Genomic DNA, 21,258 nt, shown 5'->3' with positions numbered 1-21,258 from the left:
TAAATGTTACACAAAAATATAACCTTTATAAATGAACATAACATCCATGTCAATAAAATCACAATAAATATAATTTATTTATAAAATATAAAAATCCCATTCATAAACATGCAATTCTCTAAATAAACGTTTTTCCTCTTAACAATACAAATAAAATATATTTAGCACCGTCTTCCATTATGTGTAGCATATACTTGTGTTTTATGTTTCTTAAATAATAACATGCAGATGTAGTAACTGATTTTTTTTCTTTTTTTTCTTTCTGTTCATTAGGTATCAGAATTTAGAAACGTTTATCATCGATGTCAACCTGGTGTTCGACAACTGCGAGAAGTTCAACGAGGACAACTCTGACATCGGCCGGGCCGGGCACAACATGAGGAAGTTCTTTGAGAAGCGGTGGACTGAGCTGCTGAAGCAGACTAACTGAAGTGGTCTCGGACCACCACGGGCTATCATTTCAATGCTGCGACCGGGGCTCAAAAGCAGAGGAGCCGCAGCTCTCTCTTCGACACAGAGCCTTCAGGACCAACCAATCCCACATCAACACCCAAAGAGACACAAGACAGCGGGTGTCTTTGTGCAATACCATTTCCTTCTAGAAAAGAGAAATCGCACTGAAATCTCAACCATCAGAGCTGTACTAAGGAGAAAAATCCCTTTCCACTACTTGTAAATATCTTTTTATTTTGGTTTTGTATTTTTACTTTATCGTTAATATTATAGTGAATGTATTTAATTTTTTTAAAATGATTATTTATGACTAAATAAAAGAAAGGTCCACTCTTCATTTTCTATGAAAAGGAAGAAACAGCAAAACTGCTTTAAATCTAATGGAATGTTTATTTGTTTGTGTTTTTCCTCTCCAAATATGAAACAAAGCCAAGAAAAAAAAAATCTGTTTACACTGTTCTGTGCCATGTGGCATCAGAGTATTCAACCCTCTGAACGTGAACTAACGGCATCACTGTACACACACACACACACACACACACACACACACATGCAGACAAGCAGGTGGCACCCATGTGTACATACTGTCTATTAATGTCAATATACTGAGTCTTGTTTGGAATGATGTGTACATATTGTTTCAGACATTGGATATTGTTTATGCCTTAGAACGTTTGTAGCAATTAATTTTAGTCTTAAAGTGATTAATAATATACATTTATTGTTTGTACAGTATATACATATCCTCTACAAAACACTGTGGTCTCCTTAATCTTAGTAGTGCCTGCCCTTCAGAACAGGGTATAGGGAAAATAATTAGTTTTTTTTTATTTTGGTTCTGTTTTGTTTTTTCCCTTTTTTTGTAATATTATAGTTCTCATGTATACAACACATCAAGGCCTCCACTCAAAGGCATACTGTACGAAACTCACGTCTGAATCCATATGAAAGCTGTCGGAGTATTCTTCAGTATCGCTGGCCCCAGAGGCGCTCAGAGATGGACAGCAGGCGTTCTGTAAGCACCCGCGTGCGTCGTGGCCCACTGGAGGCAGCTAGACCAGAGTTTTTTTGTACCTGCGTCAGAGTACTTGAAGTTATTTTATTTAAAGATATTGTGGGAAACAAATGGTAGCGTTGTTTTTGTAGGAACATTATTTTTCACTAGTGTGTGTGTGTGTGTATGTGAGAGTGCGAGCGTGTGTTTGTGCGAATGTGTGGATGTTTGGCACAGACTTATTAAAAGGATGTTTTTAAATCCAGACAGTGTCTAATGTGTGTCTAATGTGTTATTTTATTCCTTTTCCCATGTGCAGTGCTCTCATTTTCTTTCATTTCATGGGTCATGTTATTAGTGAAAAATGCATTTAAAATTATTATTTTACTAAATTAATGCCTTTATTCGCCATTTTTATTCAAGTTTTTAACCCATATATAGGCAGAATTTTACAAAAAGGTTGAAAACAAATTGCCATTTTCCAACACATTAGGACTTAAATATTTAAGATGAATATTCCTATAAATATTATTTTCTTAGATTTTTTCCTTTTTGTATTTTACAGTGTGTATCTTTTATATATATATATATATATATATGTATGTATATCCTTTTTTAAAGAAGGAAAATACAAGAAACAGAACTGCATTGAAAAACAATAACATAAAGGAACGAAAAAAAAAACAGTAAGGAAAGTATCATAAGCTTTAAAAAACTTATTCTTATTGTTATAAACGAGTTTAAACAGTAAGCAAAATCTCAGCAAGGATGACGTCAAATCTGGGAAACATCTTAAGAAATGTGATTGGATTCATAATGATTAAATTAAAATGTTAATTTGTACATAAAAATGAATATGGTTGCACGTAATGTATAAGCGCAAACACATTTATGGCAGTCTAATAAAGTGACAAAACAAATACAGCTTAGTAAACAAAAACCACGTGGACAATCTGGAAGTCACCTGACAGAACCAGGAAGTGTTAGCGAAAAGGTAGGTCACGTCTTCGAACACTGCTTACATTTGATAAAAATACGTCAAATATATTGAAATGTAATTCTAGAATTTTTTAACATGATACTGGATATTTTCGTAATGATGTCTAGGAGTGACCAAAGGTATTACAACACATTTGTAATATCAGGTGGTTTGTCTGTTTTGAATAATGTGTCAAACTCAAACTCCTGGTTTTAGCGTTAGACTAAACGTGAATTATGTTGTTTTGTCCGTTGTGTAAGACACTTCCTATTCCTGTGAATTTAAAGGGACCAGTCAGACTTAAATACAGACATGGTGTCTCTGATCTGCACCTTACAAAGTCATCGAGATGATGTGAACTGCTGCGCGTTCTCGGGCTCTCTGCTGGCCACCTGCTCCGCTGATAAGAGCATCTGTGTTTACTCCGCACGAGACTTCAGCGAGCTGTCCTTCTCCCCGCTGTCCGGACACAGCTACGGGGTGCACTGCTGCTGCTTCAGCGCCTGCGGCAGGTATCTGGCCTCCTGCTCCACCGATGCCTCCACCGTGGTGTGGTCCATGGACACCGGAGAGACCGAGGCTGTCCTGGAGCATCCGGGCCGGAGTCCGGTGAGGGTGTGCGCCTTCTCTCCAGACTCATCTTTGTTGGTGTCTGGAGGCTCTGATGGGACCATCGCACTGTGGGACTTTACCTCCAGGACCCTGCGCAGGTACATCCGCTTCCCATTACTGATCTACATATTCAATGAGATGAATGAATAAAAATCTTGCAGTAAATAAATGACAAGTCAGGTAGGCGTAGTAAGTGCTATTAACAATATACACTGCTTCAAAACAGCTGCATAATAATTAGACCGGGAAATCAATGATCCGAACTCAAATTCAAGTTCTACTCTTAAGCAGCTCTTTAAAATAAAACAATAGTGTCATTCAGCTCAAGGCATTTCAGTGTCAACTTCATGAATTTTGAATCCAGTTCAATTCAGCAGCTGAATTACAAGAAAGCAACAACAGCAAAATAATCATTTTTCAGCTCAAGTCAGTTAAAGGGGGGGTGAAATGCTCATTTTCACTCAATATCCTGTTAATCCTGAGTACCTATAGAGTAGTACTGCATCCTTCATAACTCCAAAAAGTCTTTAGTTTTATTATATTCATAAGAGAAAGATAGTCTGTACCGATTTTTCCCGGAAAAACACGACCGGCTGGAGGCGTGACGTGTGGGCGGAGCTAAAGAATCACGAGCGCCAGTAGGCTTTTGCGTTGAGAGTGTTTGGAAGCTGTGACCTTACCGTGAGGAAAAAACCAACCAAAACAAACCATGGCTAACAGTCAGATTCAGCCGTTTATTTATGATCCAGAATCAGATCCAGAGGCTGAAATTTAACAAGAGCAGTATCAGCAACGACGTCTCTGTTGTATGTACTGAAACTGTATATATTTGCTTAGCGGTTTTGGAAATTGACTAAGTTCCACTTAATGTCGTCTTTTTATTTTTTTTAAGCTGTACATGTGGAAAGTGCAGTTTGATGACAACATCGCATGTTGTTTACTTGATGTGCTTACGCGCCGATAGCTAAGTTAACAACACAGAGATATTTGAAGCAGTTTTACTCACCGCCTGCGGTTCCAACACATGATCGTGACCCTTTTTCGTTGGCACTGCATTATCCTTAAGAAATAAATGATGTGCAAATCCGGTGTCAAACTGGGCCTTGTTTGTAAAACAAGCATCCTCGAAATGCAGGGAACAAACAAAAACACTTGCACAACTCCGTTGATGCTCTGTAAAAATAAACTCCATCCACTGGTCCCTTAATGCAGTTTTTTTTTTGGTAATCTGTGCAGGGTTGTCTTGCCCTGGCAACCAAAAACACACTTCTTTTGTGACTTTTCGCGACGCTCTCGCTCTGATCAGGCTGTGCTCAGCCTCTCTCTGCTCTACTCTACGGGTGGGCGCACTCTTCCGGCAGAAGAGCCTTAGGACCCATATAAGGAAATTCCACTCCATCTAACGTCACACAGAACCATACTCAAAAAAAACTTTCCGAAACTTGTGACAAACCGGAAGTAGTATTTTTGGAACAGAAATACTCTTTCAAACTTACAACTTGATTTTTGAAACTTTGTCCATGTTTAGCATGGGAATCCAACTCTTTAACAGTGTAAAAAACTCAGTATGCATGAAATAGCATTTCACCCCCCCTTTAAGTGTTTTAGCATTGCAAAAGTGAAAGTAACTAAAAGTAACGCAAAAGTAGTGTAACATTACAATTCAGAGACCATAATATTGTAATATAAATAACTACTTTCAATTACAGTAACTAATAACATATAATGTATAACATATAACATATATAATGCAACTTGCCCAACACTTGATCATCAGTGTCATCATCCAGCTCAGTTCAGTACTTTTCCCCCCCAATGATATCAGTGTAGTCAAATCAGTATTTAAATATGGAAATAAATGCATGTGTGTATAAATAAAATAAATAAAAACTTGAATTAATCTAAATAAATACAGAAAAGAATAAATACATAAAATAAATAAATGAAGGGGAAAATACTATAAATACAATCACAGTGGAATTTAATTCAAAATTAATTGGTAATTACCATGTTAATAATTATTGTGTTTCATCAATATCTTTCTTTCTTTCTTTCTTTCTTTCTTTCTTTCTTTCTTTTCTATAATTTCTGCAGGTTTGGGCCATTGAATGTTGTTGAAAATGTATTCTTTAATACACAATAATATCATACATTCTTTTTGTATGATAGTGTTAGATTTAAGTCAGATTTATTTTGCACTGCAGCAGATCAAACTGTTTGATTGACACTTGTGTATGTTGTCGTTTAGGACGGGCACAGTGAATGACACCAGTATAGTGGCCTGCTCTTTCACTCCCTGCGGTCAGTTCTTCATCACTGGCTCCACATATGGTGACCTGCGGCTGTGGGACCTGAATATGAACCATCTCCATGCGGAGAAGAATGCCCATGACCTCGGGGTCTCCTGCTGTCAGTTTGCTCCCCAGATAATGAAGGGTACGAGTCCTGGATTTTAGTTATTATAACAATTTACAAAACACTACCTCGCTGTATCGGAAACTTAAAGGGTTAGTTCAACCAAATAGCAAAATTATGTGATTAATAACTCACCCTCATGTCGTTCCAAACCCGTAAGACCTCAGTTTATCTTCTGAACACAGTTTAAGATATTTTAGATTTAGTCCGAGAGCTCTCAGTCCCTCTATTGAAGCTGTGTGTACGGTATACTGTCCATGTCCAGAAAGGTAAGAAAAACATCATCAAAGTTGTCCATGTGACATCAGAGGGTCAGTTAGAATTTGTTGAAGCATCGAAAATACATTTGGGCCAAAAATAGCAAAAACTACAACTTTATTCAGCATTGTCTTCTCTTCTGTGTCTGTTGTGAGAGAGAGTTCAAATCAAAGCAGTTTGTGATATCCGGTTCGCGAACGAATCACTCGATGTAAGTCGATTCTTAATGACTAATTTTAAGTAACAAGGACACATTGAATTGACCAAAACTGACAGTAAAGACATTGATAATGTTACAAAGATTTTATAAATTATAAAATAAATGGCTATTACGTTTTGCTGAAAATTAAATTTTGCCATCACGTGAATAAATTATATTTTAAAATATAAAGAAACAAAGAAAACTTCTATTTAAAAGCGTAGTAATATTTCACAATATTACAGTTTTTACAGTATATTTAATCTAATAAATAAAGCCTTGCTTGGCATAAGAAGCGTCATTTTAAAACATCAATCAATCAAGAAAACCTCACTAACCGCAAACTTTTGAATGGTGCAGCTATTTCAGAAGTGTGGCTTGACTACTTCAAAATATGATCTTGTAGCTTTAACAACCTGCAAAAAAGTTTCAGAATAGCTTTTTAGGATGAATCGCTTGATAAATGAACAAAATAAACTCTCTTTGTCTCTCTTTCTCAGGCACAGATGGCTGCTTTCAGTTTCGGCTGGCCTCGTGTGGACAGGACAGTCTTGTGAAGATATGGATCGTCTCTCTTTTGTCTCCTGCAGGTGGCTCCATCTGATACCTCCACACCTGTGTCCTCTGTGTGTGTTTGTGATTAATGATGTTTGTTGATCCACAGACATTAAGATGCAGCTCACTCACACACTGACGGGTCAGTCTGCCCCAGTTCTGTCCTGTGCTTTCTCTGCTGATGGACAGATGTTGGTGTCAGGGTCAGTAATGTACACACATACCTGAATAATTCCTTTCATTCAAAAAGTATTTTATCAACATTGAAAATTACAAAGTTAAGTTAAACTGATCAGACGTTAATTAATTCAAAGATCATAGGTTTGATTCCCAGGTAATGAATAAAAAATAAATAAATAAATAAATGTACAAGCTGCTTTGAATAAAAAAGGAATGCTGCAGTTCCACTATTATCCACTGAGTGGCGCTGTGTATTCACAGACATCAGCAGTGTGAACTGAAAACGTCATGATGGATGAGAGCTGGTTCTGAAGTCTGTTGGCTAATAATCTGCTGAAACTGATTCTTAAAGGCCAAAGAGGCTCGTCTGACTCATGTCTTTTAAATGTCACTCTCTCTTATCCCACAGATCGGTGGATAAGACCGTGACTGTGTATCAAGCTGTGAGTCTCATTCATATTCAACAAATATTTCTGTCTATCCAATAAAAATAATAGATGATTGACACATTAGATGTCATTAGCATAATGTTTGCATTTATAATAACTAGTTGTTCTTTGCAGAATGAAGGTGTCTTACTCCACACACTTAACCAGCATGACAGGTGAGCTGCAAATCATGATTTCTGAGGAAGGCACTGAACCCTGTTGATTGGTCTCTTCCTGTTGGGCAGGTATGTGACGGCCTGTGCCTTCTCCCCCACGGCCCCTCTAATCGCCACCGGCTCCATGGACAAAACTGTCAATATCTGGAGGGTAGAGGACGGCAGCGGAGCTCAGGGTGGGTTCCTGAGCTCTGAAACTGCTTTACACTGAATGTGTGTCATTCCTGCTATATGATACCTCTTAAACTCTGTAACTCTTTCAAAACTTTTTTTTTTTTTTTTTTTTATAAAAGGGCAATTCATTTATTTTTTCCATTTTTTTTTTTTTCTTTAAACTATACTCTGGTCAAGCTCAAGCACATAAGGGTGTCAGCTGAACTATCACAGTTTACAAAACTTTTTAGATAGATTTCTATAATTATATGAAACAGAATGGAATTTTGCGAATGCTTTCTTCAAAATGAAGTCACTTCCTGGAGGGTGATGTCATTAAGGACATGATTGTTGGACAAAGAGGAAACTTATAAAATCATTGCCTATTAAAATAAGTCTTTTTGAATATAGAATAAAATAAAGAAAAACCCAGAATATTTCTTAATAAATTGCTAGTGTATTATGTTAAAAGGGATGTGGCAAAAGCGGCAACATCTACTCAAAACTAAATAGTAAAATATTTTCAAATTAATCCCATGCTCAGTTTATTGCAGTTGATGATTTTAATAAAAACTAATTCATTATTGCCAATGTTTAAAGGGATAGTTCACCCTAAAATCGAAATTCTGTCATTATATACTCATCCTCACTTTGTTCCAAACCTGTATGCATTTATTTATTGTTCTCAAAAAATAAAAAAATAAAAAATAAAAACAATATATCAATGGGAACTGAAGCTATTTAGAAACCAACAGTCTTCTAAATATCTTCTTTTATGTTGTTATGTTCCTGTTAGTGAATGATGAGAAGCTTTATTTTGGGGTGGACTGTCCATTTAATGATTAAAAAATATTAATTAATAAATAAATTAAATAATTAATAAATCATGTATGATGGGGGTACTGCAGAGAAGGAATGACTCACACACACTCACACACATTCAGGTAGTGAAAATTCCTTTTTGCTTTGGAAAATCATTTCCATTCTCAATCCATTACAATCATTTTTCTGTTTTATTGGTTCTAAGAAGGATAATAATGATTGTTTGTTCAACAAAATGATTGTTTGCATTTCTTCTTTTGTCATTTTCTCCTGTTTGACTCCTGAAACCGAAGGCAAATCTCTTCCTGGTGAGTGTGTATTACACATTTTTATCATTTGTTTTGGCTGTAACTAACAAACAGTATGCAAAACCTGGCGCCCGGGGCACACAAAATAAACCCTCAACAAACAAACACTTGACAACGAAAATACAAACTGAGCAGTGTTTGCATTGTTCTGTGACTCTGCTAAAGCTCCTGTTTACTGTTGTTACAGAGCTCAAGACATACAAATCATATAATATATTAGAAACAAACCATAACCTAACGATGATGTCTGCTTGCAACCTGAAAACTGTCCCTGAATTCACGTTCAGTTATGCTTGTTCCCGTCTTTCTCTTTTCAGATGAAGCTGCTTCGGTTTCAAGCAGTGGAGGTGAGAGAAATCCAGACCATACAGTACATTGGTACATTAAAAACAAATGTTATTTATGAATTATTTTTACACCTGCAAGCTCAAGTGGGTAAAGAATTGCACAACACCACCAAGGTCATGGATTTGATCCACAGGGAACGCATGTACTGATAAAAAATACATACCTTGAATAGTAGCTTTAAATAAAAGTGTCTGCTAAATGAATAAATGAAACTTCTGGGGGCCTTTTGTTAAGTAAACTATGAGCTCTTGTTATCTGTATGTAATACTGCTGACCATGTTCAGTATTTACTCACCGTTATTCAAAGAGAGGTGTAGCCTCCAACCGAATACACAAAGAAGCAGAAGAATGAGACGTATTCTTCTCACGGCCTTCAGAAGTTTCTCTGGGGTGATGGATCACTGCTGCAGCCTTCAGTCCAAACACAGCGAGCTCTAGTGGGCTTTACATACTCGGACTGCTGTGGAGGAAGGCTGATGAGATCTGCATTATGAATAACAAAATAACAGCTCTCACACGCGAGGAAGTCAAAGTACTGCAAATGATCTGACTGCATCCTGCGCGGATACATGCTGTAGAACATTCCACCTCATGATTTATTCATTAGATGCAGTGTGAGAAGTGTTGACCTGCAGTCTCATCAAGAATTCACTCTTCATCTTCAGCTTAATTCATATTTGGCTGATACATTTCACAAGAAATGTTAGATTGTTCATGATAAAAAAAGAGACTTTTTTTTTCAGTTGAAAAAAAGTGGAAAAGCTTTAGTACAATTTGCAATAATTTTTTTTAATATAATTACTCAAAAATAAATAAATAAGTAAAATGTTATACATCTTTCATGCAGCAATTTTTCAGTAATCAGTATTTTTTCAAATTGTTTTTTTATTGGAAATTCCATGAATTATTAATGCATATAATTCAAAGATTTATCAGGAGTTTCAAAACATGAAAAAGTAGCATTATCTGGTATTTTAAGATAAAATTGCACACAATCACCAGGGGTCCTCTCTGTTATGTATTTGCTATTACATGTTTTTGATTTGGTGAAGAAGAAAAAAAATGATACTTAATTATTTAATACCGTGTAATATATATATAATTCTCATCAGGACAGTTATCTCCCAAACATCCCAAATAATTAAGAATATAATTTAAGTTCAAAACTTAAGAACATGTTCATCACAGAATAGGTGTTTTCCCATCATTATATGTATGAATTGTATTTTTTAAGTTCTATTTTTGGACCTTTTATGCCTCTGTTAGATAGGACAGTCTAGATGAGACAGGAAACAACAGGGAGACAAATAGAGAAACTTTGGCTTGCCTGAGATACAGCTGCAAGGCTATTGCTACAGATTACATTTTATTAATGTATTTTTGACTAAATTAATAGATATCATATATCCTGTTGCTGTCTGTCAGGCAGGAAGTGGAGTGGACGCTCCAGACTGATGGTGAGCGAGTGGTCTGAGGAGGATGTGTTGGCATGGTTACGGGAGGAGGGACTAGAGGCTGTGATTGACGTGTTTAAATCCAATAACATCGATGGAGGGGAGCTGCTCTCTCTCACCAAGGAAACCCTCAGCTCTGAGCTGCACATTGGTAAAGTTACAGCACACATTACTCCAGATATGTATTCATCTCTCATAACATGCTGTAGACTCTGGATGTACTCTGCAGATAAATTGGTTGTCTCTCTTTATGTATATATATATATATATATATATATATATATATATATATATATATATATATATATATACACACACATACACATAATGTAGTGTTGGACTTGGTGGAAATCACCTCATAATAGTGTAGGAATGACCTTAAACTCTAAATGTAACCTCTTCTGATGTCGTGTCATATCATGAGGAGTTATATAAAAGTAACATGGATTTTCACATTACCTAACTACACATAATGTGTAATCCTGGAGAATGTAAACATCAGATTTGTTGAGTTATGTAAAGCACTTGCATCCAGAGAACTTTGTGTGCATTAAAGCTGATTATATCCGCTTTAGCCCTAAAACCAGCAGCTATTTACATAAGAAATCCAGTCCTAAATATGCACTTCTAAACAACTTAAGTGAAAGAAATCCCTGCCCAATGCACCGTGACCGTAGAATCGCCTCGTTTCATTTAGCGTGACATTTGAACAGACTTCACTTCATTTGATTTCTCTGCTGCCCACTGTGACCAGATCAGGCCATTGTGTCTGCTTTTCTCAGTGCAGTCAGATGCAGATAAAGCAGTGGCATGTGGTGGGCTGCAATAATGAGAAAGCAAAGTCCACTCTCCGAGTTTGAGTTTGATATTTAGTCCTCTAGAAGTTCTTGTGCATGCACCCAAAAGTAAATGTAGCTGAGCACCCAGTACTGTAAATAGGTCATTCACTGGTTTACAGGTAATAAGTGATTCAGAAGTACTTCTAAATCAAACTGAAAATGAGATGTTTTCATAGCCTTCTTTGATAATATATACCAAGGGAGGCGATATTTTTGGCCATGACTGTGTTATAATAAGTGTTGCAAACAAAAAAGCTGCATGTTTAATGTAACTGAGCTGTTAGATTTAAGTGTTTGAACACAGATTTGCATTTAAAATTATGCATTATAAATTACACATCATTTTGATTTTAAATTTGATTCATATTGTATGTGACAGAATTGTGTAATGTCCCAGTGGTATTGTTATAGTCCATTTTCACCAGTTATGTCCATTCAGGTTGATTAGCGCAGTGCTTGTCTGTTACTGTAGTCCTTAGAGGACACTTGCTCTTCACCTTTATTTTGCTATTACCCAAGCAAGCTTGTTCCTGCCACAGGATAAAATCTAAAGAAGGAAACTGTATCTGTCACAATTCAGACATTTTTCTTTTAACTTAGAATTGCAAAAGAACATATCTGCAAAATGTAAACCCTCAATTCCTAAAAACAAAGGCCAAACTTGCAAGATGTATACTCGGAATTCATCGAAATTGCATATTTGGTTTTTGTTTTAAACTCATGCTCATTTATTTTTGCCTTTGCCTGATTGCAGTAATATTAAAGAATTGCTGTTTGTGCTGCACGTTATATCTACTGTATTTTTCGGACTAGAAGTCGCACCTGACTATAAGTCGCATCAGTCCAAAAATACGTCATTATGAGGAAAAAAAAAAAACATATAGAAGGCGCACTGGACTATAAGTCACATTTATTTAGAACCATGAACCAAGAGAAAATATTACCGTTTACAGCCGCGAGAGGGCGCTCTATGTCTTCAGTGTAGACTACAGGAGCACTGAGCTGCATTAGAGCGCCCTCTCGCGGCTGGAGATGGTAATGTCTTCTATTGGTTAATTTCTCTTGGTACTGTACATTTCTCTCGGTTCATGTCAAATTAATTTTGATAAATAAGTCGCACCTGACTATAAGTCGCAGGACCAGCCAAACTATGAAAAAAAGTGTGACCTATAGTCCGGAAAATATGGTACATTAGTTCCAGTTTCTGCACAGCATTTACAGAAAGATAGGCACACTAATGAAACTGGAGGCCAGACCACTGCTGCTGTTAGTACAGATGTATTGACACCTGTACTTGTGGGTCCCACTTTTCTGTGATTGAGTGGTGCTGAAGTGTTCTTGTGCTCTCTCAGAGTCTCTGGGCCTGCGGAGTAAAGTCATGAAGAAGATTGAGGAGTTAAAAATGGCTCCTGTCTCTAATGGCACTCCTGACGAGTACCTCTGTCCAATCACACGCGAGGTCATGAAGGACCCAGTGATCGCCGCCGGTGAGTGTCTGAGAGTCTGTTCACCTGCTTGACTGGGGATTTTGTTTTGAGTTGAAACATTTTCTTCTCGTTTTCCACCTGCAGACGGCTACTCGTATGAACGGGAGGCCATTGAGAGCTGGATCAACACGAAGAACCGCACCAGCCCTATGACCAACCTACCCCTGCAGACCACTCTTCTGACACCCAACCGCACACTCAAAATGGCCATTTTACGATGGACCGCTTGTCAGTGATTTCAGATAATAATGAGCCCAGAACAGAAGTCTTTCTAGGACTGGATCACATTAGCACGCTGTACATTTTAGCGCTTTAACTTTTAACAGACTATAGTGATGTCTCAGCTCTTGACTTGAGCTCAGGTTCAGCCTTAATCCTGAAAGTGAGAGAGGTTTTCCATTAGATGTGATGGGAGCTTCATGCGATCCTCCATCCACAAAGTGACGATCATTATGTCACAGGAAGACTGAAGAGCAGGTGGTCCAGAATCAGGCTAAAACTACTAAATGCATCTCCAGCATAGTACAGCAAAGTGTTGAGTGGCCTTAAACATCATAATAAATGTTTATCATCCCCTTTATGCTCTAAAGCGGACAGTTTGCCAGCATGATTATACAGTTTCTAGCACATAATTATGATTCCTCCTGCATCTCTCATCGTGACTCACAGGTCTGACTATAGGTGAAATTCCTCAAGCGATATACTCTTATTTTATGCAATGATTTTTAGGATGAGCTATTAATCATTTAAAGGGGTTATGCGTGTATAATGATGTTGCTCATATGAAGTAGTTTACATGCTTAAAATCAGGTAGACGTTTATTAGTGGATAATCATTCATTGTAGCCAGTTAAGTGACTGGATTTAAAGGGGTCATATGATGCGATTTCAAGTTTTCCTTTCTCTTTGGAGTGTTACAAGCTGTTTGTGCATAGATAAGATCTCTAAAGTTGCAAAGACTAAAGTTTCAAGCCAAAAGAGATATTCTTTATAAAAGTTAAGACTCGTCCATTCTCCTAAAACACCTCATTTAAACACGCCCCCATGTCTACATCATTGTGTGGGAAGATTTGCACAACACCACTCAAGTTTGATTCTCGCTGTATCATTGTTGCTGCTGCCGGTGCCATGTCATGGAAATGCTGTGTGTTTCATTGCAAAAGTGAAATTTCTTTGTTTGGCCTTCCCAAAAAGTATACAACTAGAAATCAGTGGTTAAGTTGTAAAGTTGTATACTACAACATTGTTCCAGAACAGTTTAAACCAAATATTTGTGTGCGCGCAACACATTTAAGGGAGGACTGTTTCATGAACCTACAGTGCTGGCTGTTCTGACTCAACCTGTAAGTACGTTTTCATATTTAAAGAATTTGCCACTGATTATTCAAACGTGAGTTTTGAGCAGTGAAGAGTAGCGCTTATGGTTTTTTGTTTACGTGGCATAAAAAGACCATATTAGGGGCCGTTCACATTTCGCTTCTTTTGCGTGCGCAAGTTCGTTATTTCCAATGTAGGTGCGCGGCATACGCACTCATAATGGAAGCGACGCGGTCGCGATGCGGTGCGACGCGCCCGTTTTTGCCAGGCACGTCTGCACCGCATTGAGATAAAAACATCTCAACTTTTCAGAATGCCGCAAGCGCACCGCGGGTCATGTGACAAGAACCAACCAATCAGCTTAATCCTTTCCCGTAACAACGTTGAAAACTCAGCCAAGACGAAGGAACAGCTGTTCATAGCTGTATATGGATTGCCATTTTGAAATTAATTTAGTAGCAGAGCTACTTAGAGCGATTTTTTGTGCCACAAATCCATTTATCCTTTGCTGAAATTTCCGCGTCTTCATGGAGAGAGCACGTCATGGTTGCTTAGCAAAGGCAGACGCCTCAGGAGCGCTTCTGTCCGAGTGCTTTGGAAAGAAGGACAATGCGGGGCGCCTAGCGTTTTCCACACGTTTTTAGGTGCGATATGTGAACGGCCCCTAAGTCCTTATAATCTGTAATTATGTCCTTTTTTTGATGGTTTTATTGATTTTGTCTTGTCGCACCAGGACACGGCATCACCGTATGCTAAGGGACGTAATATTTCCATCACATGCTTGAGGTATTCAGCCAATCACAATGCACTGGATAGCTGGCCAATCAGAGCACACCCTCGCTTTTCAGAACGATGAGCTTTGTAAAAATCAAAGCGTTTCAGAAAGCAGGGACATAAAGGAGCAACCATAATGTACAGTATGTGGAAAATGTTTTTTTTTTTTTTTTTACCTTAAACCACATAAACACATTGCATTACACCAAATACAAAAAATAATCTTCTTTTAGCAATGCCATATGACCCATTTAAAGCTTCACTATGTAGCCTATATATATATATATATATATATATATATATATATATATATATATATATATATATATATATCTGCTACACTGATGACAGTCTGGACCTTTACCTACATGAGCTGGTGGGTGGTTCATGCTGGGATAAACCTGTTGTGAGACTAAAAGCCATGCAGAAATAAAATCAACCTGTTGTACAGCTGACTTTTGGCTTGTGATTCATTTTAATATTAACTGATTGTACATGTACATGAACAATGTATCATGTCAAGTTGGATGACATGTAACTTTCCACACAATTGTGCAACTGTATGATAAATCATGCATTTTATTTAAGAAATGAATTTAAGTAATCATATTTAGAAATTAATGAAAATAATATTTGGGACTTTGGTATAGGCATAATGGCAAACCACTAAGCAACCATCTGCAGTAACAAGTACACACTATATCCAAGCAACCATATAAGTAGAAGTGCATAATTAAGAATTTATTATAAGAAATTAATATATAATATAGAAATTATTACATTATTATTTTAACAATAGGCCTTGGCTATCGTCAGCATTCAAATGAAGTTTATCATAAATAAATGTTAGATAAAGTGCATAATATAAAAACATAAAAAATTTGTATACATCCTACAGTCTTGTAAGTCCATAAACTGGTCGTCTTTCCCCTAATATTTTTATGTTAGGCTATTATTATTATTAATATCCTATTATTATTGGTTTTATATTTTTATATTCATTTATATAAATGTTATCCTTTCATTTTATCTCATTACTTCACGTTCTGAATACTTTTGTAAATATAGCCTACTGTATATGCTGGACATGGCAATAAAGCTTTTTTATTTTTTATTATGCTGACTGGAATTTTTGCTGGAATGCAGTTTAAATGTAACATATTTAATTTTATTTCGGCTAATTAATAGACCATAATTATAAATACTATAGTGTTTCATTGAGGAATTAATCATTCACGTAGTTTCAAAGGTAAATGAAAACACAACACGCTCATTTATCATCACACATGGGCATAAATACAATCATAAAGACAAAACCTTATTGGTATATTTGTCAGATAAGTGATAAATGAGCGTGTTGTGTTTTCATTAAGCAACAGTCACTTTATGACTTTATAAAAATAAAACAGAAATGTAATAAACTAATAACTAAATGGAAGTCTTAAACTGGGGTTTATTGTATATGTTGCTGAAATATTCAAATACAATACGTAACAGCCCTATACATGAAATTAACTGCAAATAATGTACATACCAAATAACATCTATGTCCTCATAGACACCTGAAAATGGTTCACTAAAACATGCATGTAAACCTGGTCTCCTTTATACAGTTCATATCAATCTCACAATCATAGTGGTATTTCATAATATATAGCTGTGCAAAAATAACTAATATATAAAATATAATATTGTTTTAATCAAGACAACCAAGCCATAAATAAATTAGTCCAAACAGGGAGTAGTTCATGAAGAAATACAACACGCTTCTCCTCAAACACACACACACACACACACACAGACTCGCCACCATTCAAACAGGAAATGCTTCTGAATACACACAGGACCGGTCCACAATCTTACTGTAAGAGACTGTTTAATCTTGGTAGACGTGCTATGTCCTTGCTGAAGTCTAAAGTCAGGTATCTTAATACACTTCTAATAAATCATCTGTATCATATCTCAGCTCTCTTTTAATGTGCAGATGCAGCGTTGCGCATTTAAAATGTGCTTAAATACCTCGGAAGCTGTAGTTGTAAACGGAAATGCAAGGCAATCTTTTACTCGTGTGCGCTTTCCAGGAGCACACACACAAAATGCTTTAAACTTAGTCTTCAAATCGACTCGAATGACATTGGGTTGTTGATGAAAACCACAGCTCCTATATTAAAGACTGTAAATAACTTGGTGCTTAACATAAAGTAGGAGTTCGTAGCTACACGTTGGACTCAATAAAGGAGCGTTTAGGTTTGATGGAACTGATCAGGATGGGGTTGTCCCGGGCCAGGCTGGCCTGCTTGTGCTTCGTGTCGTTGTAGTGCTGCTGGATAGGGTTACTGTCCTTGTATCCGGGTCCAGGTGTATGTGTGCTGTTATGGATGGGCTCCTGATAAGAGCTTGTTTTAGCGTATTGGAGGTCACTGCTCAGTCCCTGTGAGTGCGTGTTCATGACAGCACTTACATTGTGACCTACGAGCCCTTCTGGCACAAGTCCTTGCCAGCCGTAACTGGACACCAGGTTGCCATGATGGCCTTGCTGCTGCTGGAAGCGTGCAGTCTTGTCAATGATGCCCATAAATGGGCGGGGCTTATGCTCCGATTGCCTCGTGCAAGTGTCGGCACTCGCCACAGAGTTGCGCATGCGGCTGGTTTCCGCCAGGTTTTTGCTGGAGGAGCTGGACACTCTCACGCTGCTGCTCCTGCAGAACTCCCCCCTTGGCTCAACGCTGCCCTCCGCCTTCTCAGCATGACCAAACTGAGTGCTGCCCTCTCTGGTACCACCGAGTGGACCCCTCTCAACACTGTCAATGTCAATGCAGGGCCCTGCTCGGAGTGAGGCGGGCCGGTGGCGGCTGGGCATGGGGCTGGACCCGGCGCTCTGCGGCGTCCTGCCCTCGGCGTGAAGCGAGCTGCTGTACTCTCGGTTTTTCATGCTTTGAGCCTGTCTGGACGGAAGACGTCTGTGGGCGGCCCGTCCGGGGGCAGCTGTGGGGACGGCAGACTGGGCATCCGATATCGCCAGGCTTAGAGAATCAGGCAAGGTACGGCTTTGATGCCAGCTCTCCTTCCTCTTCTCCTGCCTAGAGGATTCCTGCTCACAACGCTCCTCCTCCTCATCTGCCTGCAACATGTTTATGCTGAGGCTGTCTGGGCTTTTCTCCAAACTCTCAATGTCCTGGTCGTCATCATCGTCATCATCTTCTTCTTCCTCATCGTTGTCTTCCTCATGGTGTGAGGGGTTGCTGTGAGAGGAGGGGTGTTTAGAACCCTGGCGCTGCAGGTGTTGGCACTCTTCCTCCACACGTGCCAGCAGACGTCTGATCTCTCGGTTACTGGGGCACAGACGCGCCGCTTCATAAAGATCAGCCAGCGCGGCTGCAAACTGCCTAAAAAGAGTGAAAAACACAGGAACTGGTAAATAATTAATCATCATTATAAACTATATGCAGTAGATGGTATAGATACATGCGCTCTCTCTCTCTTTGAACCTAGTAAGCTGCCTCACGGTCTACTTCCTACACAGGAAGCAGCCTACATAAACAGGATCTGGAACCACAATGGAACTTTATAAATGACTAATGTAAGATTCTCTTCACAGGCAGCAGCTTTAAAACGACACTTCTGATTGACAATTATACATTGGCACGTGGAGAGGTTAACACTGGGCTGTGACCAAATGTTTAATAGTCTGTTAACACACATCAAGAAAACTTTTGAAATGGTTAGAAATCCTAACAAAGGATAAAAAAAAGTGTTCAACAGAACAACATAGATAGAGCTCTCTTTATTAATTCACATAATGTTGAGAAGGTCGACTTTGTGGAGGACTGTAATTAAATAATTTAGAAAGATGTTACAGAAGTAGGTGTTCAGTGTTACTGGCTTAGTTAGCCAAAACTACATGATAATTCAATTTTGAGTGATGAGAAGATACTGTATAGCCTGGGGACATAGTCATGGGTTCCTTATGTGTCATATAAATGTTGTAGGACCCTGGGAACATTGGAATCACTCTATCATACAGGCTGTTTAATACGAGCTATAAATAATATAAAAGTGGGATTGACTGTGCTAGTCAACAAAAAAAGCACACGGCTCAGATAAACCATCAGCATGACCGCTGAGCATTACAAAGCAGATTTAAGGCAGTAGTTCTGTACTTGAGTGAAGTCTGTTCCGCTGTGCATCAGTACATGATGGTTCCAATTTTGTTCTGGTGTATTTGTTGCTTTTAGCTTTCAGAAAAATGTTATGTGATATCAGTGATGTGATGTCAGTGGTTAAACCACATTGTTATAAAAAAATATTTTTTTGTGTACAAACATAAAAATAATGACTTTATTCAACAATTTCTTCTCTTCCATGTCAGTCTTCGATGGGCGGGCGTTCATTACAATGCATGCGTGGGATGCTCCTGATGCAAGAGCCGGCATTCAGCAGCATTGCATACATTATGGTACTCTTGTAAACGCATTTCAAAAAATGACACTGAAGAGAAGTTATTTCTTAAAGCTGCAGTTGGTAACTTTTGACGCTCTAGCGGTTAATAAACAGAACTGCTTGCGTCTTGCGGAAGAACATCGTAGCCGGAACTACTTCTCTCTGTTTATGTATATGAAGAATCACAAAGGTACTGGGTTACTCCGCTGCGGTATCCCCGAAGCAATCTAGAATAGTCCGAATATAAACACTTATTATAGGTAGGGCTGCAACTAACGATTATTTTGATAATCGATTAATCTGTCGATTATTTTTACGATTAATCGATTAATCGGTTTATGTACTTATATTTTATTTTTTTCCATTTTTTCCCCAAGTAAATTATTAATAAAGGGTCTTTATCATTCAGCATAGATTTTTAAGAGATTTTAACCATTTTGCATTGTCATATCCTCATCAAAAATATACCTGGAGTTGTTTTATTATGTTAGTAATCCTTTGTCGAACTCTTCTGCAATCAAAACACTGACCCATACTCTAGCAAAATTCACAAGGAGATTTCAAATATTGTTTTCACCATGGCAGTCCTTAGAGCTCCTAAAGTAGTTTAACATCCCAAACAAAGCTTAAGGAATCTTTGAGAACATATTTTCACGAAGTATAAGGATAAAACAGAATAAAATTGCAGTGCATTGTATTTTATTATTTACTGGGAAAACGCTTTATAGCTTATGCTGTGAAATTGTAAACAATCCTTCGAAAAAAAGTGCCAATGGCATGAAACCTGAATGGAACTCACATTTTAAAGTAAAATTCATCAGAAGGTTGTCCAGAAAAAAAAAAATTGGGACACACACAAAAAACCTGCTGTGTGAAAAAGAGCAGTGAATACTTAGAAAAGAAGTGCATTTTAAATATACTCAAACATTTACCTCTCTCATTCAGTCATAATTAGGCTGCAAGTCTGAATTATGAACTGGTAAACGACAAACTGATCACATAACATGTTTGTAAAGCTTTAAATGTTAACTGTTAAAAAGCAATGTTATCAGCTTTTACAACTAAACATTTGCAAACAACCTTGTACTGGAGAATCTGCACAAATAAAATTCTTAGGGGCCGTTCACATATCGCACCTAAAAACGCGTGGAAAATGCTAGTCGCGCCGCTTTCTCCTTCTTTCCAAAGCGCTCGGGCAGAAGCGCCCCTGAGGCGTCTGCCTTTGCTAAGCAACCATGACGTGCTCTCTCCATGACGTGCCCTCTCCATGAAGACCCGGAAATTTCAGCAAAGGATAAATGGATGCGGTGTGGACGCAGCTGGAAAAACGGGCGCATCGCACCGCGTCGCTTCCATTATGAGAGTGCATACTGCGCGCCTACATAGGAAATAACGAACTTGAGCACGCAAAAGACACGATATGTGAACGGCCCCTTAAACAGTTCAGTAGTGCAGAGTTTACAGGTTACTCTTCATTTTGAAGGCTCAAAGTAAAGTACTCCCACTTCCCGCTGAATGCTGCAGAGACGCTGTTCGGGAAGCACGTGACATAAAACGAGGCCAGCTATTGGCTATTCGCTACTTCACCTGCTGTACTGGCTGAGTAAAACCTCCGGTGGCTCATTACTGCCACACTTTGGTCACCGCAGATTTGAAATATGCACGAAATGAGCCGCTTATGGCAAATAAAATTTATTTAGCGACGAATCGATTACTAAATTAGTTGACAACTATTTTAATAATCGATTTTTATCGATTAAATCGATTCGTTGTTTCAGCTCTAATTATAGGTGCACCCTAGTGATTCAGGACAAGCCAAAAACACGGTTTGGAAAATGGATTCATGGTGTACTCGCTTATTATATACATTTTTCTACATTTTGAACACAAAGTTACGGACCGCAGCTCTGATTGGTTGATTTCTTACCGGGAGCGGTCTGTAACTGCAAATGGCAATAGGACCACTGGGAGGAGCCAGAGGAGCTTGATTTTTTCACAGATTATCTATCATTATGACAGGTTTCACAAATATGTAAAAAAGTTACCTACTGCAGCTTTAATAAAGTTA

General features: G+C 38.0%; 3 protein-coding genes across 27 annotated transcripts in view; 2 read left to right on the top strand and 1 right to left on the bottom strand.

Moving 5' to 3' along the window:
* Window positions 1-1,712, top strand: part of baz2ba (bromodomain adjacent to zinc finger domain, 2Ba) — a 79,006-nt gene extending 77,294 nt beyond the window's left edge. For all 22 annotated transcript variants that reach the window (XM_052559366.1, XM_052559373.1, XM_052559370.1 and 19 more), the window contains one exon: window positions 274-1,712. In XM_052559366.1, coding sequence (XP_052415326.1) covers window positions 274-430 — 157 coding nt within the window. In that variant the 3' untranslated portion in view covers window positions 431-1,712. The remainder of the gene's footprint in view (window positions 1-273) is intronic.
* A 979-nt stretch (window positions 1,713-2,691) lies between these two features.
* The window catches only part of LOC127959948 (WD repeat, SAM and U-box domain-containing protein 1), a 173,511-nt gene continuing 154,944 nt past the window's right edge, over window positions 2,692-21,258 (top strand). The window contains exons 1-12 of one of the 2 annotated variants that reach the window (XR_008154313.1): window positions 2,692-3,136; window positions 5,287-5,474; window positions 6,411-6,500; window positions 6,575-6,668; window positions 7,055-7,088; window positions 7,209-7,249; window positions 7,319-7,425; window positions 8,518-8,532; window positions 8,850-8,879; window positions 10,306-10,485; window positions 12,526-12,660; window positions 12,745-14,620. Coding sequence is in view for 1 of the 2 variants with exons in the window: in XM_052559448.1 (XP_052415408.1) it covers window positions 2,739-3,136; window positions 5,287-5,474; window positions 6,411-6,500; window positions 6,575-6,668; window positions 7,055-7,088; window positions 7,209-7,249; window positions 7,319-7,425; window positions 8,518-8,532; window positions 8,850-8,879; window positions 10,306-10,485; window positions 12,526-12,660; window positions 12,745-12,896 (1,464 nt within the window). In the remaining variant the exon portion in view is untranslated. Of the gene's footprint in view, window positions 3,137-5,286; window positions 5,475-6,410; window positions 6,501-6,574; window positions 6,669-7,054; window positions 7,089-7,208; window positions 7,250-7,318; window positions 7,426-8,517; window positions 8,533-8,849; window positions 8,880-10,305; window positions 10,486-12,525; window positions 12,661-12,744; window positions 15,206-21,258 lie in introns of those variants that run through there. The other variant, XM_052559448.1, reaches the window with a different exon arrangement.
* The window catches only part of LOC127959942 (protein TANC1), a 77,710-nt gene continuing 72,635 nt past the window's right edge, over window positions 16,184-21,258 (bottom strand). For 2 of the 3 annotated variants that reach the window (XM_052559437.1, XM_052559438.1), the window contains one exon: window positions 16,184-18,136. In XM_052559437.1, the coding sequence (XP_052415397.1) occupies window positions 16,966-18,136 (1,171 nt within the window). In that variant the 3' untranslated portion in view covers window positions 16,184-16,965. The remainder of the gene's footprint in view (window positions 18,137-21,258) is intronic. The other variant, XM_052559439.1, reaches the window with a different exon arrangement.

Source organism: Carassius gibelio, chromosome B6, assembly GCF_023724105.1.
Source record: "Carassius gibelio isolate Cgi1373 ecotype wild population from Czech Republic chromosome B6, carGib1.2-hapl.c, whole genome shotgun sequence".
NCBI classification, from domain to species: domain Eukaryota; kingdom Metazoa; phylum Chordata; class Actinopteri; order Cypriniformes; family Cyprinidae; genus Carassius; species Carassius gibelio.
This window is presented reverse-complemented; position numbering and strand designations above follow the sequence as displayed.